The sequence below is a fragment of the Salmo trutta genome, chromosome 8 (genome assembly GCF_901001165.1).
Source record: "Salmo trutta chromosome 8, fSalTru1.1, whole genome shotgun sequence".
Classification (NCBI taxonomy): domain Eukaryota; kingdom Metazoa; phylum Chordata; class Actinopteri; order Salmoniformes; family Salmonidae; genus Salmo; species Salmo trutta.
In genome coordinates this window covers 32,970,126-32,997,773 of record NC_042964.1, presented here as the reverse complement: position 1 = coordinate 32,997,773, position 27,648 = coordinate 32,970,126, and the positions used below count along the sequence as shown (strand labels likewise).

At 44.4% G+C, this 27,648-nt stretch overlaps 1 protein-coding gene across 4 annotated transcripts in view; it reads left to right on the top strand.

Moving 5' to 3' along the window:
- The window catches only part of LOC115198714 (striatin-interacting protein 1 homolog), a 38,383-nt gene extending 12,219 nt beyond the window's left edge, over positions 1–26,164 (top strand). Inside the window, exons 4-23 of one of the 4 annotated variants that reach the window (XM_029760897.1) lie at positions 194–328; positions 574–694; positions 11,832–11,900; positions 14,055–14,161; positions 15,597–15,724; positions 16,040–16,228; positions 16,629–16,679; positions 17,509–17,741; positions 18,645–18,710; positions 18,850–18,913; positions 19,383–19,454; positions 19,840–19,914; positions 20,079–20,176; positions 20,366–20,492; positions 20,951–21,103; positions 23,730–23,830; positions 24,127–24,193; positions 24,389–24,493; positions 24,692–24,896; positions 25,371–26,164. In XM_029760897.1, coding sequence (XP_029616757.1) covers positions 194–328; positions 574–694; positions 11,832–11,900; positions 14,055–14,161; positions 15,597–15,724; positions 16,040–16,228; positions 16,629–16,679; positions 17,509–17,741; positions 18,645–18,710; positions 18,850–18,913; positions 19,383–19,454; positions 19,840–19,914; positions 20,079–20,176; positions 20,366–20,492; positions 20,951–21,103; positions 23,730–23,830; positions 24,127–24,193; positions 24,389–24,493; positions 24,692–24,896; positions 25,371–25,615 — 2,411 coding nt within the window. In that variant the 3' untranslated portion in view covers positions 25,616–26,164. The remainder of the gene's footprint in view (positions 1–193; positions 329–573; positions 695–11,831; positions 11,901–14,054; positions 14,162–15,596; positions 15,725–16,039; positions 16,229–16,628; positions 16,680–17,508; positions 17,742–18,644; positions 18,711–18,849; positions 18,914–19,382; positions 19,455–19,839; positions 19,915–20,078; positions 20,177–20,365; positions 20,493–20,950; positions 21,104–23,729; positions 23,831–24,126; positions 24,194–24,388; positions 24,494–24,691; positions 24,897–25,370) is intronic. The other 3 variants (XM_029760895.1, XM_029760898.1, XM_029760899.1) reach the window with 3 other exon arrangements.
- The last annotated feature ends 1,484 nt before the right edge of the window (positions 26,165–27,648 follow it).

Below are 27,648 nucleotides of genomic sequence, written 5' to 3'. Positions count from 1 at the left end.
TGGACAAAGAAAAGAGAAAGTGAGAATGGACGAAGAAAATACAAAGTGAGGTAGAGTGAGGGAACGGGAGAAGTGAGTGAATAGATAGTGAGCGAGAATAAGAGAGCGGCAGACGTACAAGCTCAGTCACAAGGTCACACAAAGTCACCAAGACTCACCTGGTCTCTTTCACTCTGTCCCTGTCTCTCTGCAGTGCGGCGGAGGAGGTGGATTGAGCTGGGTCAGGAGCAGCAGAGGGCCTATGTGATGAGACTACTAGATGCTCTGGAGGTCACTGACCGGGACAAGAGGCTGAAGGTGGCCCGGGCCATCCTCTACCTGGCACAGGGTAATCATCATCATCATCACCGTCACTGCACACTACAAGATAATTTGCTTTGGCTGTAGCATATTTTGACATGCATCTAGGAGATTAAGGGAATATTTAAATATTTCCCTTGCTATTTCTCTGACCAACATTTTCTTATGAAACAGAGGACATGTACAGTATTTATGCTTGAGTCCTTCAGAGTCCTTTGAGAGTGTTGTGTCGTGAGTGAGCATCTGTTGAAGAATATGTGTGGCGTTCCCCAGGGGTGTTTGATGAGTGTGACACGGATGCGGACGTGATCCACTGGTCTCGCCACAACGTGTTCCTGCTGTATGACATGGGCATCTTCACCGCTCTCCTGGAGCTGCTGAGCATGGAGATGGAGTGAGTAGGACGACATTACTACAATCGCACCATAACGCTACCACAACAGCCACAACGTCTCGTAATTCATGTATTGTTGTGTTTCTCAGCTAGCGTTAGCACCACTGTGGTTAGCGCTTACCTCCTCCTTGATTTAATGGTTCAATGCAGCTATTTTTTTTATCTCAATATCAAATCATTTACAGGGTGACAATTGAGTACCTTACTATTATTGTTTTCAATTAAAATGGTCAAAAGGAAAACAAAATAGTTTCTTAGCAAAGAACATTTCTCAAGCAAGAATTTGTCAAGCAATTTCTCAAGCAACATTTCTCAAGCAAGAATTTTGCTAGGACTGTCTGGGAGTTGTATGAGTGGGGAGGGGAAAACTGAAAACTAGCTGTTATTGGCAGAGAGGTTTGGAAATCTTTCTTATTGGTCTATTAACCACAGGCAGGCCTAAATTCCATCCCACCTAAACAAGCTGAAATTTCAGGCAGCCTTTTTAAACAACTCTTACACTAAAAGGGCATCATCATTTTAAAAAATAAATATATTTCACAGTATTATTCCAAACTCATAGGTTGGAAATGTATATAAAACACAGGAAAATCATATGTTTGACAGCACTGGGCCTTTAATGCTACAGGGATGGTACACAGTAGCATTCACTCTCATTAGTTGTTCGCTGGAGTTGGAGAAAGAGATGCAGTAAGAGAAAGATACAACGAGGAAAGAGATACAGTAGGAGAAAGATACAACAGGGGAAAGAGATACAGTAGGAGAAAGATACAGTAGGAGAAAGCTTCCCAAAGTTGCTTCCCAAAGTTGTGTCAAGTTGGCTGGATGTCCTTTGGGTGGTGGACCATTCTTGATACACACGCTTGGAAAAACCAAGCGGCGTTGCAGTTCTTGACATAAACCGGTGCGCCTGGCACCTACAACCATACCCCGTTCAAAGGCGTTTAAATACTTTATCTTGCCCATTCACCCTCTGAATGGTACACATACACAATCCATGTCTCAATTGTCTCAAGGCTTAAAAATCATTATTTACCCTCTCCTCCCCTTCATCTACACTGATTTGAAGTGGATATAGCAAGTGACTTCAATAAGGGATCATAGCTTTCACCTGGATTTATCTGGTCAGTCTATGTCATTGGAAAGACCAGGCGTTCTTAATATTTTGTACTCTGTACAATTTCGGGTGGGCTTTTCAAACAGCTCTTACACAGAAAGGGCATCACATAAGCATACCCACTGTTCCTCTCTCTTCCGGAGTCAACTCCTCTGTGTCCTTCCTGCCTGAGGTTCCTCCTCTCCCTAATGACAAATCTACTGCTGCCTCAGTACTTTAGGTCTCTACCATCCCCAGCCATTGACCAATCTGCCTAGTAGGAATGCCGTAGGTAGTTGCTGGTAGAGATGGTGCTGATTTGGCATTTGGTATTTTATTAGGATCCCCATTAGCTGTTGCAAAAGCAGCAGCTACTCTTCCTGGGGTTCACACAAAACATGAAACATAATACAGAATGACATAATACAGAACATCATTAGACAAAAAAAATGTAAAGGCACACGTAGCCTTCATATCAATGCAAACACACAAACTATCCAGGTCAAATAGGGGAGAGTTGTTGTGCCGTGAGGTGTTGCTTTATCTGTTTTTTGAAACCAGGTTTGCTGTTTATTTGAGAAATATGAGATGGAAGGGAGTTCCATGCAATAAGGGCTCTATATAATACTGTACGCTTTCTTGAATTTGTTCTGGATTTGGGGACTATGAAAAGACCCCTGGTGGCATGTCCGGTGGGATAAGTGTGTGTGTCAGAGCTGTGTGTAAGTTGACTATGCAAACAATTTGGGATTTTCAACACATTAATGTTTCTTATTAAAATAAGTGATGCAGTCAGTCTCCTCAACTCTTAGCCTAGAGAGACTGGCATGCATAGTATTAATATTAGCCCTCTGATTACAATTAAGAGCAAAACGTGCCGCTGGCAGCAAGCTTATAGGTCTGCTGTTAGAACCAGTAAAGGCCGCTTTACTATTCTTGGGTAGCAGAATTAATTTGAGGCCTGAGGACAAAGACTTTCCTCTAGGTTCAGATTAAAAATATGACAGATAGGAGTTGCTATAGAGTCAGCTACCATCCTCTAACTTTCCATCTAAGTTGTCAATGCCAGGAGGTTTGTCATTATTGATCGTTAACAATCATTTTTCCACCTCTCCCACACTAACTTTACAAAATTCAAACTTGCACTGCTTTTCTTTCATTATTTGTTTTTTGATACATAATTAGAATTGCTCAATGTTTGTCGTGGGCATTTCCTGCCTAAGTTTGCCCACTTTGCCAATGAAATAATTATTTAAATAATTGGCAACATCAAATGGTTTTGTGATTCGATGAAAGATGGAGTTGAATTTGTCTTTCTGCCCAACATTTTATTTAAATTACTCCAAAGTTTTTTTTCCATCATTGATCTTGGCTTCATAATAAAGTTTCTTCTTCTTTTTGTTGAGTTTGGTCACATAATTTCTCAATTTGCAGTAAGTTAACCAGTCAGATGTACAGCCAGACTTATTAGCCACTCCTTTTGCGCCATCTCTTTCAACCATACAGTTTTTCAATTCCTCATCAATCCATGGAGTCTTAACAGTTCTAACAGTCAGTTTCTTAACAGGTGCATGTTTATCAATAATTGGAAAAAGCAATTTCATAATTGAATCAAGTGCAGTGTCTGGAGGCTCCTCATTAATCACATCAGACCAACAAATATGTTTAACATCATCCACATAAGTCACAGCAAAATCTTTTGTATAATCTCTTATATACTATTTTAGGTCCAGCTGTTGGAACTTTGGCTTTTCTGGATATAGCCACTATATTGTGATCACTGAATCCAATGGGTACGGATATAGCTTTAGAACAAAGTTCTACAGCATTAGTAAAAATGTGATCGATACATGTGGATGATCTTGTTCCTGTAGTGTTTGTAAACACCCTGGTAGGTTGATTACTAACCTGAACCAGATTACAGGCACTGGTTACAGTAAGAAGCTTCCTCTTGAGCGGACAGCTTGATGAAAACCAGTCAATATTCAGGTCCCCAAGAAAGTAGACCTCTCTGTTTACACCACATCAAGCATTTCAAACATTATTTAGATACTGACTGTTAGCACTTGCTGGCCTATAGCAACACCCCAAAAGAAAATGCTTTAGATATGCCAAGTGAACCTGCAACCACAACACTTCAATATCACTTGACATAAGATATCCTCTAAGCATTACAGGGATATGGCTCTGAATATATATATATATATATATATATATATATATATATATATATATATATATATATATATATATATATATATATATATATATATATATATATACACACAGCAACTCCTCCCCCATAAGCATTACTGTCTCTTCTAAAAATGTTATATCCTTGTATTGCTACTGATGTATCATCCAATGAATTATCTAAGTGAGTCTCAGAAATGGCTAATATATGTCTCACGAGATTTTTCAATCCCAATGATGATAACTAAACAATTATTTAAGCTTTGACCAATTCCCTGAGGTTCGTAAGACCCTGGGTTTAATAATAATTAGGCCCTCTTTCCTGTTGTCAGTTTTCAGAGTTACAGTACAACCAGGTCATGTGTAGTTCAATTGTCCTTTGTTTTCTCAACCATACATTTCTCACCCTTAACTTGTCTCACACACACATTATTGGATTATAGTCTTATAATTCTAATACATTTCACACCGTTAAATACGTTTCAGGGTGGAATTCTTTAGTCATTACTTTAAACATATAAATTCCTTTATCAATATAAATGTTATCTGATGTTAGCAAGTTATTGATTTCATGAACCTTATTTCTAAGGCTACATATATTAATATGGGCTATTTTCAGCCATTTCCTGGGTAGCTTACCAGAGATAGACATAATATTGAAAAGAGCAGACAAAGCAAGAGAGAAAATATATACATTCAGCAGTCCATTAATCAATTGGTGTGTGTGTTCTGTGGGGTTGAGGCTACGAACCCATAGGCTTGGCTCTCTCATCCCTTCCAGGCTTATAATAGCTGAATGGTTAGGTGGAATATTAGCTGGATGCTAATATTTGATTGGGGAGCAGGTGTGTGTGTGTGTGCGTGCGTGTGCAGGGCATCTTCTCTGAGAAGTGGAAAGCAGCCACAGAACTGAACATCTATTTTTTATTATTATACTGGTGGGAGTGACTAGGGGTGGTGGGAGGTGGTACAGGCCATGGTCTATGTGTGTGTGTGGAGAGGAGACAGACAGCTCGATCATTGTCCAGGAATGGCTCTCTGTTCTGTTTCTTCTGTTGGGTATTTCTGTCCGTCCCCCTAGCCAGGCTAATCCCTGCTGAGTGTTGCTGAGGGACCCTGGACAGTGTGGAATTAAACACACACAGGCACAAACAGTTGAAGTCAGAAGTTTACATACACTTAGGTCGGAGTCATTAAAACTCATTTTTCAACCACTCCACACATTTCTTGTTAACAAACTAAGGTTTTGGAAGGTCGGTTAGGACATCTACTTTGTGCATGACACAAGTAATTTTTCCAACAATTGTTTACAGATTATTTCACTTATAATTCACCTTATCACAATTCCAGTGGGCCAGACGTTTACATACACTAAGTTGACTGTGCCATTTAAGCAACTTGGAAAATTCCAAAAAAGGATGTCATGACTTTAGAAGCTTCTGATAGGCTAATTGACATTATTTGAGTCAATTGGAGGTGTACCTGTGGATGTATTTCAAGGCCTACCTTCAAACTCGGTGCCTCTTTGCTTGACATCATGGGAAAATCAAAAGAAATCAGCCAAGACCTCAGAAAATAAATTGTAGACCTCCACAAGTCTGGTTCATCCTTGGGAGCAATTTCCAAACGCCTGAAGGTACCACGTTCATCTGTACAAACAATAGTACACAAGTATAAACACCATGAGACCATGCAGCCATCATACCGCTCAGGAAGGAGACGGGTTCTGTCTCCTAGAGATGAACGTACTTTGGTGCGAAAAGTGCAAATCAATCCCAGAACAACAGCAAAGGACCTTGTGAAGATGCTGGAGGAAACGGGTAACTTGCAACTGCACATGGGGACAAAGATCGTACTTTTGGAGACATGTCCTCTGGTCTGATGAAACAAAAAAATAACTGTTTGGCCATAATGACAATCGTTATGTTTGGAGGAAAAAGGGGGAGGCTTGCAAGCCGAAGAACACCATCCCAACCGTGAAACACGGGGGTGGCAGCATCATGTTGTGGGGGTGCTTTGCTGCAGGAGGGACTGGTGCACTTCACAACATAGATGGCCTCATGAGGATGGAAAATTATGTGGATATATTGAAGCAACATCTCAAGACATCAGTCAGGAAGTTAAAGCTTGGTCGCAAATGGGTCTTCCAAATGGACAATCATACTTCCAAAGTTGTGGCAAAATGGCTTAAGGACAACAAAGTCAAGGTATTGGAGTGGCCATCACAAAGCCCTGACCTCAATCCTGTGGAACATTTGTGGGCAGAACTGAAAAAGCGTGTGCGAGCAAGAAGCCCTACAAACCTGATTCAGTTACACCAGCTCTGTCAGGAGGAATGGGCCAAAATTCACCCAACTTATTTGGAAGGTTTGTGGAAGGCTACCCGAAACGTTTGACCCAAGTTAAACAATTTATAGGCAATGCTACCAAATACTAATTGAGTGTATGTAAACCTCTGACCCACTGGGCATATGATGAAAGAAATAAAAGCTGAAATAAATCGTTCTCTCTGCTATTATTCTGACATTTCACATTCTTAAAATAAAGTGGTGTTCCTAACTGACCTAAGACAGGGAATGTTTACTAGGATTAAATGTATTTGTGAAAAACTGAGTTTAAATGTATTTGGCTAAGGTGTATGTTAACTTCCGACTTCAACTGTACATGCACACGCACATTCACAGACAGGCAGAGACACACACACACACACACACACACACACACACACACACACACACACACACACACACACACACACACATTCACCAGAAATGTAAATTCATGACTACACCATTCTCTCTTTCTTTTCCTTTCTACCTCCCACTTCCATCCCTCTTCGCCTCAGCGTAGGATATGAGGCACCTGCTGGCTCTTAGTGAGGGGGATAAGAGCAGAGGGAACAGGGTGAGAGCAGAGAGAAAGAGACAGATCACCGGCCTCTGATTCACACTTCAAACAGCTCACTGGCGAGGCGGCAAAGCCTTCAAGGCTTTGTTTCCTTCCTTTGGTCTTTGTGCTCTTCTGTCTGCTCCTGCCGCCTCTAGTCTTGGTCTCTTATCAACCTCTGATTCTACGGCTTAGCCTTAGCAGGCAAGCAGCCACCTCCTATTATTTCGTAGCACCTGTTAAGCTGCTGAGCAAACACACAGGGAATTTTCGCTCTGTATTTCTCCTCTGCTATTTATCCTGCCTTCATTCTCAGTTGTGATAAAGCTGTGTTTTCACTTCAAATTAAATAGAATTAGTCACATGCGTCGTGAACAACAGGTATGGACTAACAGTTGAATGCTTACTTACAGACCCTTCCAAACAATGCAGAGAGAAAAAAAAGAGAAATAATCGAAAAGTAAAACACATAATAATAAAAGTAATGAGCAACGATAACTTTGCTATATACAAAGGGTACCAGTACCAAGTCGATGTGCAGGGGTACGAGGTAATTGAGGTAGATATGTACATATAACTAGGAATAAAGTGACAGACAGTAGCAGCAGCGTATGTGGTGAGTCAGAAAAATGTATGCAAAAAGGGTCAATGCAGATAGTCTGGGTAGCTATTTAGTTAACTATTTAACTAACTATTTAGCCGTGTTATGGCTTGGGGTCAGAAGCTGTTCAAGGGCCTGTTGGTTCCAGACTTGGTGCATATGTACCCCATGCCATGGGTGGCTGGAGTCTTTGTCAATTTTTAGGGCCTTCCTCTGACACCGCCTGGTATAGAGGTCCTGGATGGCAGGGAGCTTGACCGTGATATACTGGGCCGTACGCCCTACCCTCTGTAGCGCCTTGCGGTCGGATGCCAAGCAGTTGCCATACCAAGTGGTGATGCAGCCAGTCAAGGTGCTCTCAGTGGTGAAGCTGTGTAACTCTTTCAGGATCTGAGGGCCCATGCCAAATCTTTTAAGCCTCCTGAGAGGGAAGAGGTGTTGTCGTGCCCTCTTCACGACTGTGTTGGTGTGTTTGGACCATGATAGATCCTTAGTGATGTGGACACTGAGGAACTTGAAGCTCTTCATCTGCTCCACTACAGCCCTGTTGATGTGAGTGGGGGCGTACTCGGTCCTCCGTTTCCTGCAGTCCCCGATCAGCTCCTTTGTCTTGCTGATGTTGAGGGAGAGATTGTTGTCCTGGCATCACACTGCCAGGTCTCTGACCTCCTCCCTATAGGCGGTCTCATCGTCGTCGGTGATCAGGCCTACCACTGTCATGTCGTTGGCAAACTTAATGATGTTAGCATTTTGAGCGGCCACACAGTCGTGGGTGAACAGGGAGTACAGGAGGGGACTAAGCATGCACCCCTGAGGGGCCCCTGTTTTGAGGGTCAGCATGGCAGATGTGTTGTTGCCTACCCTCACCACCTGGAAGTGTCCCATCAGGAAGTCCAGGATCCAGTTGCAGAGGGAGGTGTTCAGTTCCATTGTCCTTAGCTTAGTGATGATTGGTCCCGTGTGGCTCAGTTGGTAAAGCATGGCGCTTGCAACACCAGGGTTGTGGGTTCGAATCCCATGGGGGACCAGTACGAGAAATATGAAAACGTATGCACTCGCTACTGTTGGTCGCTTTGGATAAGAGCGTCTGCTAAATTACAGAAATGTAAAAAATTATGAGCTTGGAGGGCACTATGGTATTGAACACTGAGATGTAGTCAATGAACCGCATTCTCACGTAGGTGTTTCTTTTGTCCAAGTGGGAAAGGGCAGTGTGGAGTGCAATAGAGATTGCAGGGTGTCTGGGATGATGGTGTTGATGTGAGCCATGACCAGCCTTTCAAAGCATTTCACGGCTGCAGAGTGCTACGAGGCGATAGTCATTTAGACAGGTTACCTTGGCGTTCTTGGGTACAGGAACTATGGTGGTCTGCTTAAAGCATGTAGGTATTACAGACTGGGTCAGGAAGAAGTTTAAAATGTCAGTGAAGACACTTGCCAGCTGGTCAGCGCATGCTCAGAGTACGTGTCCTGGTAATCTGTCTGGCCCTGTGGCCTTGTGAATGTTAACCTGTTTGGGGCGGCAGGGTAGCCAAGTGGTTAGAGTGTTGGACTAGTAACCGAAAGGTTGCAAGTTCAAATCCCCGAGCTGACAAGGTACAAATCTGTCGTTCTACCCCTGAACAACCCACTGTTCCTAGGCCATCATTGAAAATAAGAATTTGTTCTTAACTGACTTGCCTAGTTAAATAAAAGTTAAAAAAAGGTCTTACTCACGTCAGCTGAGGGTGATCACATCACCCATCAGGAGAGGGTGATCACACAGTTGTCTGGAACAGCTGGTGCGCTCACATATGTTTCAGTGTTGCTTCAAGGTGAGCATATAAGGCATTTAGCTTGTCTGGTAGTCTCGTGTCACAGGGCAGCTCGCGGCTGGGTTTCCCTTTCTAATCTGTGATAGTTTGCAAGCACTGCCACATCTGACGAGCGTCAGAGCCGGCGTAATAGGATTCGGTCTTAGTCCTGTATTGACACTTTGCCTGTTTGATTGTTCGTTGGAGGCCATAGCTGGATTTCTTATAACCGTCTGGGTTAGTGTCCCGCTCCTTGAAAGTGTCAGCTCTAGCCTTTAGCTCAGTGCGGATGTTGCCTGGTTGGGATATGTAAGTACCGTCACTGTGGGGATGACGTCGTCAATGCACTTATTAATGAAGCCAGTGGCTGATGTGATGAACTCTGAAAATGTAATCGGATGAGTCCCAGAACAAATTCCAGTCTGTGCTAGTGAAACAGTTCTGTAGCTTAGCATTTGCTTCATTGGACCACTTCCGTCACTGGTACTTCCTGTTTTGAGTTTTTGCTTGTAAGCAGGAATCAGGAGGATAGAGTTATGGTCAGATTTGCAAAATGGAGGGTGAGGGAGAGCTTTGTATTTGTCTCTGTGTATGGAGTAAAGGTGATCTAGTTTTTTCTCTCCTCTAGTTGCACAGTTGACATGCTGGTAGAAATGGATTTTGGTTTTCCTGCATTAAGATCACCAGCCGCTAGGAGCGCCGCCTCTGAGCGTTTACTTGTTGACTTATGGATCTATACAGCTCATTGAGTGCGGTTTTAGTGCCAGCTTTGGTTTGTGGTGGTAAATAGACATCAACGAAAATATAGGTGAAAACTATCTCGGTAAATAGTATGGTCTACAGTTTATCATGAGGTATTCTAACTCAGATGAGCAGAACCTCGAGACTTCCTTTAATATTAGACATTGTTGTTGTTAACAAAGAGACACACGCCACCCCACTTGAGCTTACCCGATGTTGCCATTCTGTCTTGCTGATGCATAGAAAAGGCACCTAGACTGAATCACTTTATCAAGGGGAAAACATTGGAACCGTTTCAAATTTTTACCACAGTATCCTTAACATGCAAATATTATCTTTAGATCATCTTAGGAACTCGTGGCAGGTTGAATTACAGTTGCAGATATCAGAAGAGAGCTGGGGGAACAAATCGAAAATACTATATAAAGCCACTGCATGTAACCGAACAAGGGTACATGTAGTTTCAATTCAAAGTACTACATCATTTTTTTTTTATGAGCCCTGATAAACTTAATCACATGAAAAAAAGGAATAGCAGCTACGTGTTGGAGGCAGTGTGGACAAATAGGTACTTTATGCCATATATTTTGGCAATGTCTGAAAATCCAGTCTTTTTGGTCTGAAATTCTCCATGTTATTCAGGACATCGCAGGTATTATTATTCAACCAGACCCATCTCCTTCTAGGTATTGTTCCTGTGGATACACTCCAATCCTCTCCACTTAAATTGATAGATCATCTTTTAGCATCAGCAAAGCAATGTGTAACAAAATGCTGTAAAAATGAACATGCACCTTCAAAAGACATGTGGTTAGGTCTATGCGGGGAACTTGCTGACATGGAGATAATTGCATCAATCTTGCAACATCGACAGCATAGGTATGAAGGTGTCTGATCAGAGTTCCTGACATATCCTACTGGTCTTATTCTGTCATTTATGGGCTTGTTTGTTTCTGTTGTTTTTGTGTGGTTTAATCCAAATTGTATACTTATTCAGACTCTTGAAATATTTGCTCTATACAGCCAAAATGTACCCTTAATATGTGAATGTAACTACGCTCCTTAGTAAAGGCAGCAAAGATAAGTTGTGTATGTATGGTACATTTTCTTTATGTGCTCTTTAATACAAATGAATGTTTAAAAAAAAAAAAGTCAAGCCTCCTAGATTTATTTCATCCATGTCCTTGTTCAGCCGAGTTTCCGAGAAACATATTACAATTCTTCAGGTCCCGTTGTTCTCCAGCGATGGTACATTCGCCAATAGAATCAAATCAAAACAAAGTTTATTTGTCACGTGCGCCGAATACAACAGGTGCAGACCTTACAGTGAAATGCTTACTTACAGGCTCTAACCAATAGTGCAAAAAAGGTATTAGGTGAACAGAGGGTAGATGCGGTTTATCAGGGCGCCGGCACGTCGGCCTCTTTATCGAAGTCTCTTTCTCTTCCGAGTGTCGGGGATAAGGGCCTGGTCTGGGGTGAGCAGTATGTCATGAGCTGCCGACTCGTTGAACTAGGAATCTTCATCCAAATCGAGGTTACTGATCGCTGTTCTGATGTCCGGAAGCTCTTTTCGGGTCATAGGAAACGATTGCGGAAAACATTTAAGTTCAAAAACAAATAAGATCAGTGCATAAAACGGCCTCTATACATTCCATCGACATTCTAGTCTTTGTCACTGCAGTTATAGGAAATGAGAACTTCCTGACCCCATGACCTGACCAGGTCCTAGACATTAGCGATATCTCAAGTCTGTTGTGTTTAGCTGTGGTGTGGTATGATTTGTACTGTGTGTATGCTAAACTGCTTCTGTGTTCTACTCTGCAGTAACAACCAAGCCTGCAGCAGCGCAGTGAGGAAACCTGCCATCTCTCTGGCGGACAGCACAGAACTCAGGTGAGCATCCTTCTACCGCACTGATTTTTACAGCAGTCCCCCAATCAGCCAAGCCAAGGTCTTCAACCCCACTACTTCAGCAACCACTTGACACGTCAACCCCCCCAGCCCAGTCCCAAGTACCAGTTCAGCCCAGACTCTAAAGTACTAGTGTAGTAGTGTCAATCCCTCACTGACTTCCATAGACTGATAATTACCTGTTCCTCCCATCCCATCTCTACCACTCTGTCTAGGCAGTTCTATGTGTGTGTGTGTGTGTGTGTGTGTGTGTGTGTGTGTGTGTGTGTATGTGTATATAACTGATATATATATATATATATATATTAGTAAAAAAAAGAAAATGTGCCTCCCCCAGTAATGATCTGCTATGAGAGCAGATCTGTCCTAATATATATATCAATCAGTCAATCAAATGTATTTATAAAGCCCTTTTTACATCAGCAGATGTCACAAAGTGCTATACAGAAACCCAGCCTAAAACCCCAAACAGCAAGCAATGCAGATGTAGAAGCACGGTGGCTAGGAAAAACTCCCTAGAAAGGCAGGAACCTAGGAAGAAACCTAGAGAGGAACCAGGCTCTGAGGGGTGGCCAGTCCTCTTCTGGCTGTGCCAGGTGGAGATTATAAGAGTGCATGGCCATTTAAGGCCAGATTGCTCTTCAAGATGTTCAAACATTCATAGATGACCAGCAGGGTCAAATAATAATCACAGTGGTTGTAGAGGATGCAACAGGTCAGCACCTCAGGAGTGTCAGTTGGCTTTTCATAGCCGATCATTCAGAGGTCGAGGCAGCAGGTGCGGTAGATAGAGAGAGAGTCAAAAACAGCAGGTCCGGGACAAGGTAGCACATCCGGTGAACAGGTCAGGGTTTCCTAGCCACAGGCAGAACAATTGAAACTGGAGCAGCAGCACGAGCAGGTGGACTGGGGACAGCCAGGAGTCAAGAGACCAGGTAGTCCTGAGGCAAGATCCTAGGGCTCAGGTCCTCCGAGAGGGGGAGAGGGGGAGAGGGGGAGAGGGGGAGAGGGGGAGAGGGGGAGAGGGGGAGAGGGGGAGAGGGGGAGAGGGGAGAGAGGGAGAGGGGAGAGGAGAGAGAGGAGAGAGAGGAGAGAGAGAGAGAGAGAGAGAGAGAGAGAGAGAGAGAGAGAGAGAGAGAGAGAGAGAGAGAGAGAGAGAGAGAGAGAGAGAGGAGAGAGAGAGAGAGAGAGAGAGAGAGAGAAAATACTTAAATGTACATAGGACATTTAAGTACATTTTAAGTTCTCCACAGGAGAATTACACCAGATATAACAGACTGACCCTATCCCCCCGGCACATAGACTATTGCAGCATAGATACTGGAGGGTGGGTCGGGGGACACTGGCCCCGTCCGACGATACCCCTGGACAGGGCCAACCAGGCAGGATATAACCCCATCCACTTTGACAAAGCACAGCCCCCACAACACTAGAGGGATATCAACAGACCACCAACTTACTACCCTGAGACAAGGCTGAGTATAGCCCACGAAGATCTCCTCTTGGGTCAGAGGCAGAGAATCCCAGTGGAGAGAGGGGAGTCGGCCAGGCACATACAGCAAGGGCGGTTCGTCGCTACAGTACCTTGCTGTTGACCTTCACACCCCTGGGCCAGACTACACTCAATCATAGGACCTACTGAAGAGATGAGTCTTCCGTAATAACTTAAATGTTGAGACTGAGTCTGTGTCTCTCACATGGATAGGCAGACCATTACATAAAAATGGAGCTCTTTAGGAGAAAGCCCTGCCTCTAGCTGTTTGCTTAGAAATTCTAGGGACAATAAGGTGGGAAACCAAATAACACGTCCTAATAGCTTGTAGAAAATGGAGGCCATTATGGCTTGTTTTCCATCTTAATCAATGTGTTGATGCACAGGACACTGCCTCGCTAATGTTGTATAATTACTGTAGGGTGATTTAGGCTGATGCATTAGCTAGGCAAGAGCACACATTTACAGATTCACGCATACAAACTACACATAGGCAGACATATAATGTATGCACAAGCACACATAGTTATGTTTTTGGAGCGGAGAGACGTTCTACCTCGGTAGCTTACAGACTATTTGTCTTGACGCATGCATGCATGCACACACCTGTTCATTCTGACCTCTGACCTCTTGTGTTCCACTAGGGTCTTGCTAACCATCATGTACCTGATGGTGGAGACCATCCGTCTGCAGACAGAGGACGACAGGCCAGAGTGGAGAACTGCCAGAGAGGCCTTCAAGACTGAACTGGGTTTGTGTTTGTGCGTGTGTAGTTGTGTGTGCAGTGTAAGACTTTTCTTTAATTTCAACATTAAAACACTGTGAAATACACAGTAAAATACCTTAAATGTGTTCTACAGAATTAATTATGGTGCATTGTGGGTTAATGTTGTAAGCTGGGAAAGAGTATCTGACTCATTAAGATACTGTATGTTAATGTGTGCCTTGTAAGAGGCTATATTTGTTGCACAGGTGAGTGAGAATGCTGTACCCCCCCAGAATACAGTAATATACAGTATATAAGGAATTCTACAAACCTTGTCCTGTAAATCTACAGTAATTTACTGGCCAATTGCTGCCTGTAATTGACTGTAATTCAGAATACAGTACCATACTGCATTTTTGGAGCGCCAAAAACCTTTTGACCACTAGTGGGTGCATGGTATTGTTGTGTCTTTTAAGAGGCTATATTTGTTGCTCCCTTTAGTGAGAATGCTGTACGAATTTAACTGATATGTGGAAGTGGTTCCCTAACAATGAAATGTATATAGGGAACAGATCAGAGTTAGCCTGGCTGGCGTGACCCACGTGACTACATAGCTCGAGAGCTGGTGTCTGCTAGACTAGATCAGAGTGGCAGCGGGTCTTAAACCTTTAATGGTTGAATATTTAACCATGTTCATTTGATTTGTTTTGCCCTGTAATCACGGACAGTTTGGAAGCCTTTGATTAGGCCTGTAGAAGTGATATAAAGCACCTAGTATTCATTAATGTGCTGTAATATACAAATCCCTAGCAGCCAAACTTATTGCTCCAATCCCTTGTAATTACAGTAAAATACTGCAATAATTACTTTCTTACAGTTTATTAGTCACCTTTGCAGTATTGTGTTTAATTTCTTTGACATTATAGTCATTTACAGGAAGCTGGTATCAAGTTGCCCTGACTATCTCAGTAATGTATTGACACTATCCAGTAATAGTCAAAGATATATCATAAGATATCTTGTTTTAATTACTATTATTTTGAAGACCAGTATCCTATAACTACAACAATATTTTCAATAACGGTTACAGAAACTTTTTACTTTGATCTTTTTTTCTCAACCTTGGATGAATGCACCGACTGTAAGTTGCTAATGACCAAAATGTAAATGGAAAAAATGAAAACTTGCAAAGAACACTGGGTAATTACAGAAATATACTGTAATTGTAATTGGTACTGTAATTTAGATTACAGTAACTGACTTGGTACTGTAAATTAGATTACAGTAAAAATGTTGGTACCATAAAATGGATTACAGTAGCTGTACTGTAAAAGAAAGTAGAGTAACTTACTGGCCAATTGCTGCCAGTAAGTTACTGTAAATTATACAGGAAATGTTTTAGTGTGTGCACTGTATGTGTGCCATGTGTATACTGTAGGTCTGTGCTGGCTGTTGACCCTTTCCTTTCCTCTAACCTCAGGTTCTCCTCTGTACAACGGAGAGCCATTTGCCCTGCTGCTCTTCACCATGGTGACCAAGTTCTGCAGTATGAACGCTCCGCACTTTCCCATGAAGAAGGTCCTGCTGCTGCTCTGGAAGACCATCCTGGTCAGTAAGCTGCAGCACAGACGCCATCGCCTGTCCCTTTAGTAGGCTAGCCGCTTCGCAACGGAGCTATTCCATCCACCGTTATGTTATCATCTATTGTACATTCAAAACACTTGTTAGAAGGATGTTAGAATGTTCTAGTCGTGTCAGGCTAGACTAGCTCCACAGTGAAATTGACGGGCTTGGAAACCGAGGTTTGCCAATATCGGCGTAGAGCTCTGTGCATGTGCGCTCATGTACGTCTCTATGGCTTTCTGTGTCCGTCTGTCTCTGTGTGTATGTGTCCATCTCAAACTGTGTGTGTGTGTGTTACAGTTCACCATGGGGGGCTTCGAGGAGCTCCAGGAGATGAAGGTTCGAGGCAGAGAGAGGCTGAGCCTGCCCCCCTTACCCGAGGACAGCATCAAGGTGGTCCGGAGCATGAGAGCAGCCTCTCCTCCAGCCTCGGCAATGGAGCTCATAGAACAGCAACAGCAGGCCAAGAGAGGACGCCGCAGCCGCAGGGTCCGTATTCTACCAATCATTCTATTATGCACATACTGTTCACGCTCTGTCCCCCGGTGCTTTTCACATAGGCACACCTGTGCGTTAGACTCCCACTGGACTGAATACACACCTGATGTGTTCTAACAGTGAGCTTAACTGACCCCTGCGGTCACAGAGGGCATGGTGTGTGTGAGGCTAACAAGCATTGATCGCTCAGCCTGGCTATAGCAGTAGGAAATGTGACTAGGAACCATGTGGTCGCCATCCGTCTACTGTGTTCCCCTGACAGTGGAGTGAATGACACGTTTGTTCTTTTAACTTTTTCCTCTAATCCCAACTGTGCTGTTTTTAGACTAGAGCTCTGACTTCATCAGGCTCTCAACCCCCCCCCCCCCTCCTCTTCCTTGTGTCCCTGCAGAGTGCCTTTGTTGATAGCTTGGAAGGAGACAGTCCCTTTCCCAAGAAGCAGGTCTTTACCCACTTTCCCTCTGCATTTTCTCTGCCTTGGGCTGGTTCTTGCACCTTCTATTCCTCCACCTCTTTCGTCTCCTCTTCTTTCTCCTCTTCCTCTTATTCTTTCTCCTTCTCCTCCTTGTCCTCCTCCTCCTTCCTACTCCTCTTCCCCATCTTCTTCTCCTCCTTCACTGCGTCCTGCCATGGTATGGGTGGGTACAGAGGCAGGGCTGGCTGTGGTCATTGAGGTCACATGACGGGAGCTTTCCTCTAGTCTCTGTCTCCGCTGAGTTGTTTAGCCGTCATCGTGTCACTGTAGACAACAGTTCACTGCAGCTTCTTTCCCAGCACAGAGCTGAATGGCTTGTTCTCCATGGGATACGAGTCGTAAAATTCTACCCCTGGTCACACCGTTTCCGTCCTCTCTGTTGCTCTCCTCACCACCACACACCTAACGACTAGTTACTACCAGCACACCACCGTACGTTACATTGCACTGGCGTTTCGCTGCTATTGAATGCAACCCCCTCTGCTTGATGCTTGTTGCATTGATGATGCCTCAGTCCTTCATTAAAACTATCGAAGTGGCATGAGATTACTGGGTTTGTGTTGTATGACTGATATGGTTGTAAGTGGAATGTTTAACACTTGAATATGGAGTCGGGCCCAAACGTTCCTCGAGTTTTCTTTACTGGGAGTTTCTGTAGCCTTTTGTCTTGGAGTGCAGCCTTACGTTTGGTAAATCTTAGTATTGCTTGTGGTTGAAGTGGGAAGCCGGGGCCTAACCCTGTGTGTGTGAAGGGACGGCCTCTTTCATGCCCCCTGCTGGTTGTTCTGGGTTCCAGCCCCTGGTAAAGCAGGACAGCCTAGACACGTACAACGAGCGAGACCCCTTTAAGAACGACGACGCACGAGACGAGGAGGAGGACGGCGAGGAAGCCGACAGTGGCATCGAGGGCGAGGTGGACCCCCTGGACCGTGATGTCATCATCCAGCCACCACCCCCACCGCCCCCGCTCAGACCCCCCACTGAGAGAGCGTCCCTCCCCAAGGGTCTGCCCTGGGCCCCCAAAGTCAGGTAAGACTGGGAGGCCCATTTCCAAACAAACCTCTAGCCCCTCGCCATAACTCTTGACCCTTCTGTGTTTGCAAATCTGAAAGGATTGGATGGGTGTAATATAGCTGAAGCTCCCCAAACACTATCAGAAGTCAGGGTGGATCTATCACCTTATTGCTTACCTCAGATCTTCAAACTCAAGGGATAACATTAAAAATAAAAAGTTTAGACTGGGTTCCAGTTTTGTTATTCAACACACTCATGCTGCTGATAGTGCCCCCTCTGTTCAGGAGAACTCAAAGTAACCCACCTCAGTCACTCATACAGTAACAGCCTGGTCCCCTAGCTCCCCCTCGCAAGATGGCCTCCGTCTACACAGCTGTGTGGATAAGACTGAGAGGGCAGAGGGAGACAGGGGGAGGCAAGGAAAGGACGGCCGCGAGCGACCCAGTCTTAGCTCTTAAACTCATGCATTATTCACCCCAACAGAGGTGTGTGTGTGTGTGTGTGTGTGTGTGTGTGTGTGTGTGTGTGTGTGTGTGTGTGTGTGTGTGTGTGTAACCTTGAACCATAGCGCAGTGCTGGTATAATTTAGCACGAGGCGGAATTCCAGATCCCAATATCGAACAGAATACAGAGGCAGCATCGAGCGTGACTGATGAGGCTTTAAGCATGAGATGCATCATCTGGTTAGCAGCCGTATGTCTTTGATCAGTCTGTCTGGATAGTATCGCTACAAGCCCGGGAAGCCAGGTTAGGAAACACAGTTGGTTTAGTAGTGTGATCAGTGAGAAGGTGGATCTCAGACTGGGGGTTAGTGAGAGGCAGCAGGCTTCAGGTGATTTGAGATGCCTGACCAGCTCCTCCCCTTTCTGTCTGTCTGTCTGTCTGTCTGTCTGTCTGTCTGTCTGTCTGTCTCGACAGAGAGAAAGACATCGAGCACTTCTTGGAGACCAGCAGGAACAAGTTCATCGGCTTCACTCTGGGAAAGTGAGTGTCAATATCACTGTGTTATATCTGAAAGGCTCTATCCGTGTAGTACACTGCCATGTGTGGTCATAGTTATGGCAGTGCCAGTGAATGTTCTCTCTCTGTTGCTGTGCTGACTGGTGCTATGTTTGTTTTCTAGTGACACAGAGACACTAGTCGGTCTTCCTAGACCCATACACGAGAGTGTGAAGACCCTTAAACAAGTAAGGAGGAGAGATCTCAGTCTTATCATTCCTCCTCTATCCTCTCCCCCTCTCCTCTCAATCCCTCCATCCCTCTCTCTCCACCAGGATCGAGTGTTGAACTTCAATACTTCATCGCCAGTGTATTTGACCAGCTAGTCAATATCCCTGGACATCGACGTCCCACTTAGAAATCAATTGTGTGTTTGAACTGACTGTGAAACACCTTTACACCGAGGAATGCCCTTCTGTGTGTCAATCTGTAAAGTCTAATTTAACGCCTGTTAAAAGCCTCTTCTGTTTACACATCGGGCGCTGCCTGACAAGTGACAGTCAGAAATACTATAGTATTACGCCATGGTGATGTCTCATTGAAAAAGTGCGAAGTGGAATGGAATGGATTGTGGTAACGAAGTGCTTTGCGCTGATTCTCATAGTGCTTTAGATCGTATCGTGGTGGCGTATAGGCTAACTCACCATTTCCCTCCAGCACAAATATGTCTCTATAGCCGAGATGCAGATCAAGAGGGAAGAGGAGCTTCAACAGTGCCCCATGACCCTGGTCAGTGACGCTTCCTACTGTTTACTTTATATGAAATTACAGAAATTCCCCTCGTTTGAATGAGTTCAACGCTAGGCTAAAACAGAACTGGACAATGAAGTTGTGGGGGCTGTCATTGTTTTGACTCCTAGTTGCACCACACCTCCCCAAAGCATCATGTCCGCTCAATGTCTACATTTTTAATGTGTCTTTGCAATGAAACCTTTTTGTTTCTATGTTGGCCAGGTCTCTCTTGAAAAATAGATGTTTAATCTCAATGAGACTAACCTGGTGAAATAAAAATATGATCCTTCATTTTCTAAGTGTTGGAACAGGGCTTTGTGAGTGGAAATAAGTTGACTGTAGACCATGTGTAACTCATATTGTGTGGTGTTGTGTTGGTCAGGGAGAAGAGGATGTGGATGAGACCCCAACAGAGATCCTGTATCTGGGAATGCTTCCTAACCTGTCTCAGTATGTGGTGAGGACATCTACCGTTATATTCTGCTCCGACAAGACACTTCACATGGCGTCATCTTGTTTTGCATCTTGAAAATCATGCCGGCGCTGTAGATTTTTTTACTAAGTATTTGCTGTCTAGACCTGTCATGTTTCAGAGCTGAGAACCCACGTTGTATTTATCAGATTGCCCTTCTGAAGCTGCTGCTGGCTGCAGCACCTACCTCCAAAGCCAAGACGGACTCCATCAATATACTGGCTGATGTGCTGCCAGAGGAGATGCCGTATGTGTAATAGCCTTGTGCCTCTCCTTGTTCCCTCATAGTCATCTTTGCTGTTCGGGCTTAAGTTGGAAATGAATTTAGTTTGTTCAGAAATAAAGTCAATGACTATAGATTTGTCATGTCAAGGGAAGTTGTTGCTATGAATCACATAAAAGGTGTGTGTGTGTGTGTGTGTGTGTGTGATGGCAGAATCACGGTCCTCCAGAGCATGAAGCTGGGTATTGACGTGAACAGACACAAGGAGATCATTGTCAAGGCCATCTCTGCACTTCTGCTCCTGCTGCTCAAGCACCTGAAACTCAATCACATTTACCAAGTAAGCTACCTACTACCACTATCTGTCTTTCTTTCTCTCTACCTCTGTCTCTTTCTTTCTTTCTCTGTTTCCCACCTTTTCACCCTCACACACCAGGTCAGCCTCTATCTCTTGCTCTCCATCCCTTCCTCTCTCCCCCTCTCCTTCAGGTCTTCCGCTGCTCTCTCGCTCTCATATCTCTTCCAGTGGTGTAGTGCAGTGCGAACGCAAGTAAACGCAGTTTAACCGTTTTTGCAGTAAAATGCATTGAAAGTATAGAATGCATTACTTTTTTCACCACAACCGGCGATTAGTTTACCCAACAATTTTTTTTAACCCCTACATCACTGGTCCCCCCCCCCCCCCCCCCACACCTTTCACACCCTCACACATTAGGTCAGCCTCCACTCTCTCTCTTCTCCCAGCCCTCCACATTCACCACCACATTTCTCTCTCTTTCTCTCCTCTCCCTGCCCCAGCCCCTTTGGCTGCTGGCAGCCTATAGACAGATCCTGCACTGGAATGATAGGCACACAGTCAAAGGTTCATACGTCTCCCCGCACGAAGAGAAGGCGATGGATAGAGGGAGGCAGAATAGAGAGAGAGGAGAAACGCCATCAGACAAGAAATGGGTACATAGCAGCACCATCCGTCTTCCAAAATGCAAAGCTGAGCTCCCTCCAAAATCTGCTCTTGTAAAGGATTATAATTCCGATTTATGGGGCGATTAGCTTCATTTATCGTCCTCCTACTACTGCTTCTCCCTGAGATGAGCGAGTGTGTCTCTCTTCAGCGCGCAATATCAAGCTCCTTAAAAAAGGGATTGGTTCTATATTTACTGTTTGGCACGCCACCGCTAGTGATAGGTAGTGAATCCTCTTCACAGAGAAATGGAGCATCTGCTCTTTTGAGAATAGTGTGCTTGTACCTGGCTGCATCCCATACCTTGCAGCAGGTCAGGACTATTCTGTAAAATCCTAAATGAAAAAGGAGCAATTTCCCCATTTTTTTAAAAAGGATGATAGATGAAACATAGCTGGATGTAAAATTATAGTAGCGCCATCTACTGGCCAAAATGATTACTTTCATGCTTATTTCCCACTACCAACTGTCAAAATGAAGCTTGCTACAAAGACGTATTAATGCAACTGCAGAACCCAGCTGAGTGAAAGGGTTTGAGTCTGCCTATGGCTCGTATCCTGCTGGCTCTTAGACAGCCGTGGCCCAGAGCTGAGTAACTCTAGGGAGAGCAGATTGGCTAAATCCTCTTATTGGAACCCCCGTCGTGAGTGTAGAGTTGTCATTTCAGAGTGTCTTTTACACCCCAAAAATAGGACGATAGAATGCTTTCAATTCATATGCATACAGCTATAATAGTAGCTGTGCTAATAAAATGTGGTTTTGAACATTCTTTTGATGATAGTAAACGATTCCATAGAATGTACACTGCTAAAAAAAAATAAAGGGAACACTTAAACAACACAATGTAACTCCAAGTCAATCACACTTCTGTGAAATCAAACTGTCCACTTAGGAAGCAACACTGATTGACAATACATTTCACATGCTGTCGTGCAAATGGAATAGACAACAGGTGGAAATTATAGGCAATTAGCAAGACACCCCCAATAAAGGAGTGGTTCTGCAGGTGGTGACCACAGACCACTTCTCAGTTCCTATGCTTCCTGGCTGATGTTTTGGTCACTTTTGAATGCCGGCGGTGCTTTCACTCTAGTGGTAGCATGAGACGGAGTCTACAACCCACACAAGTGGCTCAGGTAGTGCAGCTCATCCAGGATGGCACATCAAGGTTTGCTGTGTCTGTCAGCGTAGTGTCCAGAGCATGGAGGCGCTACCAGGAGACAGGCCAGTACATCAGGAGATGTGGAGGAGGCCGTAGGAGGGCAACAACCCAGCAGCAGGACCGCTACCTCCGCCTTTGTGCAAGGAGGAGCAGGTGGAGCACTGCCAGAGCCCTGCAAAATGACCTCCAGCAGGCCACAAATGTGCATGTGTCTGCTCAAACGGTCAGAAACAGACTCCATGAGGGTGGTATGAAGGCCCAACGTCCACAGGTGGGGGGTTGTGCTTACAGCCCAACACCGTGCAGGACGTTTGGCATTTGCCAGAGAACACCAAGATTGGCAAATTCGCCACTGGCGCCCTGTGCTCTTCACAGATGAAAGCAGGTTCACACTGAGCACATGTGACAGACGTGACAGAGTCTGGAGACGCCGTGGAGAACGTTCTGCTGCCTGCAACATCCTCCAGCATGACCGGTTTGGCGGTGGGTCAGTCATGGTGTGGGGTGGCATTTCTTTGGGGGGCCGCACAGCCCTCCATGTGCTCGCCAGAGGTAGCCTGACTGCCATTAGGTACCGAGATGAGATCCTCAGACCCCTTGTGAGACCATATGCTGGTGCGGTTGGCCCTGGGTTCCTCCTAATGCAAGACAATGCTAGACCTCATGTGGCTGGAGTTTGTCAGCAGTTCCTGCAAGAGGAAGGCATTGATGCTATGGACTGGCCCGCCCGTTCCCCAGACCTGAATCCAATTGAGCACATCTGGGACATCATGTCTCGCTCCATCCACCAACGCCACGTTGCACCACAGACTGTCCAGGAGTTGGCGGATGCTTTAGTCCAGGTCTGGGAGGAGATCCCTCAGGAGACCATCCGCCACCTCATCAGGAGCATGCCCAGGCGTTGTAGGGAGGTCATACAGGCACATGGAGGCCACACACACACTACTGAGCCTCATTTTGACTTGTTTTAAGGACATTACATCAAAGTTGGATCAGCCTGTAGTGTGGTTTTCCACTTTAATTTTGAGTGTGACTCCAAATCCAGACCTCCATGGGTTGATAAATTGGATTCCCGTTGATTTATTTTTGTGTGATTTTGTTGTCAGCACATTCGACTATGTAAAGAAAAAAGTATTTAATGAGATTATTTCATTCATTCAGATCTAGGATGTGTTATTTTATTGTTTCCTTTATTTTTTTGAGCAGTGTACAAAAGAGGAGAAATCGGTCTATTCCTGAACTCCGCAGGCTGCTCATAAAATATAGAAAGACTGAGGGGTTGGAGGATTTATCTTTTATTATTTAATAGCTTTGCATTTTTCCTTATTAGGAATTAAAGGGCCATCGTGACTTAGTGCTTTGTCTGGTCCTCCATGGTTCCTGTGCACTAAAGACAGTCAGTGACTTTGCAGTGACCTTGTACTTCCTGTGTCTTTCTCTCTCTCTCTCTTCAGTTTGAGATTGTCTCTCAGCACCTGGTGTTCGCTAACTGCATCCCACTCATCCTCAAGTTCTTCAACCAGAACATCCTGTCTTACATCAGTGCCAAAAACAGGTAGGACTTGCTGACTACAACTGACAACCACTTAGTTTCTGCCACAGTGCCAGAGGTGCATCTGCACCCACATAAAGGCATGGCTTCCGTCTGCCAGGTATTTGTTTCCTGCTCATAAAAGACACAGGGGTAGAAGTGGAGTTGCCAAAACACGGGGGGGTTCAGGTGTGGATGGTAAATGTGTCTCTCACCTCAATGACAGGTGTAACACCACTGTTGACAGGAAGATGGGCTGTAATAATCTCGTGTGTGTGTGTGTGTGTGTGTGTGATCTCCTCTGTGTGCTCACATTGTAGTATATGTGTGCTGGACTTCCCTCACTGTGTGGTCCACGAGATGCCTGAGCTCACGGCTGAGAGCTTGGTGAGTCCAGATCACAAACCCATGTGTTTACATCAGACTGTTCAAATGTTAAAGACCTGGCTATGGGTTTATCTGTTGGCTGTGATTAGACACTGGCCGTGTCCGGCTACCCGTCCTAAATAGTAGGCAGGTTATATATGTGTTCTTTGTGGGCGTTTTCAATTCTCCTAACCCTTTCTTTTCCTGTGATTGTAGGAAGCTGGAGACCATAATCAGTTCTGCTGGCGTAATCTCTTCTCCTGCATCAACCTGCTGAGGATCCTCAACAAGCTGACTAAGTGGAAACACTCCAGGACCATGGTGAGAGAGACCTGGTGTTGCCTCTCTCTATGATCATATGTCCCTTATTCAGGGCCCACTTGTAGAGCCTATCAGATCCTTTCCGATCTACTAGAGTGCCTAGGGCGTACAGGCTAGCGGACGGTTTGGAATTCAGACTTGTGTCGGGACACTTTTGAGATGCACTGTGTCCTCTTCCACCTCCTCCTCCTCTCTCAGATGCTGGTGGTGTTCAAGTCTGCTCCCATCCTGAAGAGGGCGCTGAAGGTCAAACAGGCCACGATGCAGCTGTATGTCCTCAAGCTGCTCAAGATCCAGACCAAGTACCTGGGCCGCCAGTGGAGGAAGAGCAACATGAAGACCATGTCAGCCATCTACCAGAAAGTACGACACAGGCTCAATGACGACTGGGCCTATGGCAACGGTAAGATGCAAATAAACTTTTGAACGCATACCTGTGAATGTAATGATGTAGGTACATACTATATGCCTTTGATTAGGATCTCCGTAACTGAAAGTCCAATCACCCAACTACTGTAAGATAGCCGGTATCTAGGCCGGTATATGTTGCCATAGTAACCAAACCAGGAGCCAGTTAGAGGTGAGAGGCCCTCAGAGAAAAAGAGACGACTGTCTGTCATCACATGTCTCAGGTTCTATTCTCAATGGACCAGATAGACTGAGAGAGATCCCTTGGTCCCTCAAGTCCCTCTGCTGTAAATTGCAATCCCAGACTTGACTCTTTTCTCTGTATTGATTGATTATTGAGGTCTAACTCTCCTTTAACAACAGTATAACATGTGTATTCCAAACAGAAAATCGACAGAGACAATGGAAAGGGTTATGTGGTGCGACCTGCGAATTAAACTCTGCTGTTAATTGTTCTTTTGTCCTCCAGATATCGACGCGCGGCCGTGGGACTTCCAGGCGGAGGAGTGCGCCCTGAGGGAGAGCATCGAGAAGTTCAACAGCCGTCGCTACGACAAGAACCAGAACGGCGAGTTCGCCCCGGTGGACAACTGCCTGCAAAGTGTTCTGGGCCAGCGTGTTGAGCTGCCGGAGGACTTCCACTACAGCTATGAAATGTGGCTGGAGAGAGAGGTGTTTTCACAGCCTATCCAATGGGAAGGCCTACTACAATAGGCCCGATGAGGGGGGAGGACACGCATACCAGAGACACAAGCCTACGACTACTGTGATCTTCATGTAAATATGTGGCAGAAGTAGAACATCTGTTTGTAATCACCTGTATCCATGCAGAAATTGTACAGTAATGATATAGACAGTAATAATGATGTCATGGCAACTTGGCAGGAGCAAGCTCTTATAGTACAACTATGTGGAATACTATCACTATTCTGTCAGTCACGACAACCAATCCAACCACTATGTCCAAACCACCAGTACATTTTTTTTTCTCACTCAATTTGGTTCGCTTCTGTGCTTTGTGGAATAATTAATTTTATATCCATGACGTGTCCTCTTTTTTTATGAAGATGTACATTTTAAGTATTGGCACTGTGTTTAGTTTATGTTGTAATGTTTTACATGTGTATTTACTTATGATTACAGCCATTATGTTTCAGTATGTAAATCTCATAGCTGCAGATGATATTGTGGTTGATATTTCTAGAAAAAAAAATGCCTTTTTTGTCAAGAAAGTACTGTGTATTAACAGGCTAACGATTAAGTACCTTGCTGTGATTGTTTTCAGTTAAAATGGCAAAGAGCAATTTCTCAAGCAAGAATTTTGCCAGGACTGTCTGGAGTTGGTCTGAGTAGGGAGGGCGAAATTAGCTGTTATTGGTAGACAGGTTTTGAACTAATTTACCCCGCCTGTGGATGTCACCAGGCAGACCAAAACAGGAAGAAACAGCTGTTACATTTAAAGGGCATTATCATGATTTTCACAGTTTCACAGTATTATTCCAACCTCAGTGTGGAAATATATATAAAACACAGGATAGTCACGTTTTTGACTGCACTGAGCTTTAAGGGAGAATTGAACAACATTTCCCATTTCTAGATTAATAGTATTTTAATTTGTGTAATCACAAACAGATATTCCTGTAAGTCGTTGATCATCAACTAGATTCAGCCGCGGGATGATTTTCTTCTTCTTCAGCAGATGGTCAGGGGGCCGAAACATAATTACAAATAATTCGTAGACATAAAGAAAAAAAACAGATAATAACTTGCTTACATTTGTATATGATCACATCTCTGTATTATGCGTGGGAATACTTGGCAAACAGATTTCCAAAATGAAAACCACTTGGAGCTGATTTCCTATTGTTTTTAGAGTTTTTCATGTTCAACAATGAGAAAAAAATAAGAACTTGGGGAGGGAATAGAATCTCCCGCTGTCCAGCCAGTGAAGGAACCCTGCTGTAGTATGTGGTAGTTCATTTATGTTTATAAAGGTCTGTGAAGCCTTAAGCCAGATAGAGAGAAAATAAAGGATAAGGACACAGGCAAACTTTTTGAGGCTAAGCTGACGGGTTTGACCAGGGATTTGTAGGCTTGAGGGGGTTCATCGGCCCAACATGGGGAGGCTGTCTCTCGGTAAATCGATGGCAGTGTCCCTGACTCCCTCTGGGACCCTGAGGAGTCATGTGTGCTTCACTCTCTGTCCTCCCAAAGGTGTCATGGCTGTCTTGGTTTAGACCTCAGTCCACCTCCCCACTTCCACAGAGCAGCACAGCAGCCAACCTTGAATAACAGCACAACGACTACAAGTGTCCTTGTGAGGCTATGATCTCCCTCACTGAATACACAGTAGTTGTCACACTATGGTGTTGATTTTTATGAGATCTGTTGTCTAGTCAAATTTATTTCACTGTAAAGTAGAACTACCTTGGGCTGTCAAGGCCAGTATGTATTCTCTGGTGAGTGTTCTGTAACTTTCAAGGTTATGGAACATTCTCTGATGACAGAAGCACATAAGACACGGTCATGGTCACTTTTTCATACTATCTAGTGTAGTCTTTAGTGTCTCTCTCTGGAGAATTTGTGTAGGCGGCTGAGATGTACTTTGTTGTATTATCTTTGTATTGAACGATGATCGTGTAACTGAATTGTGCTTCTTTGTGGAAACTAAGTGTGCATGGCTGCAGTTTTATATTTCTATTTGAATATGTCATATTTAAAAGTGTATTCTGAAATTTGATACAGTA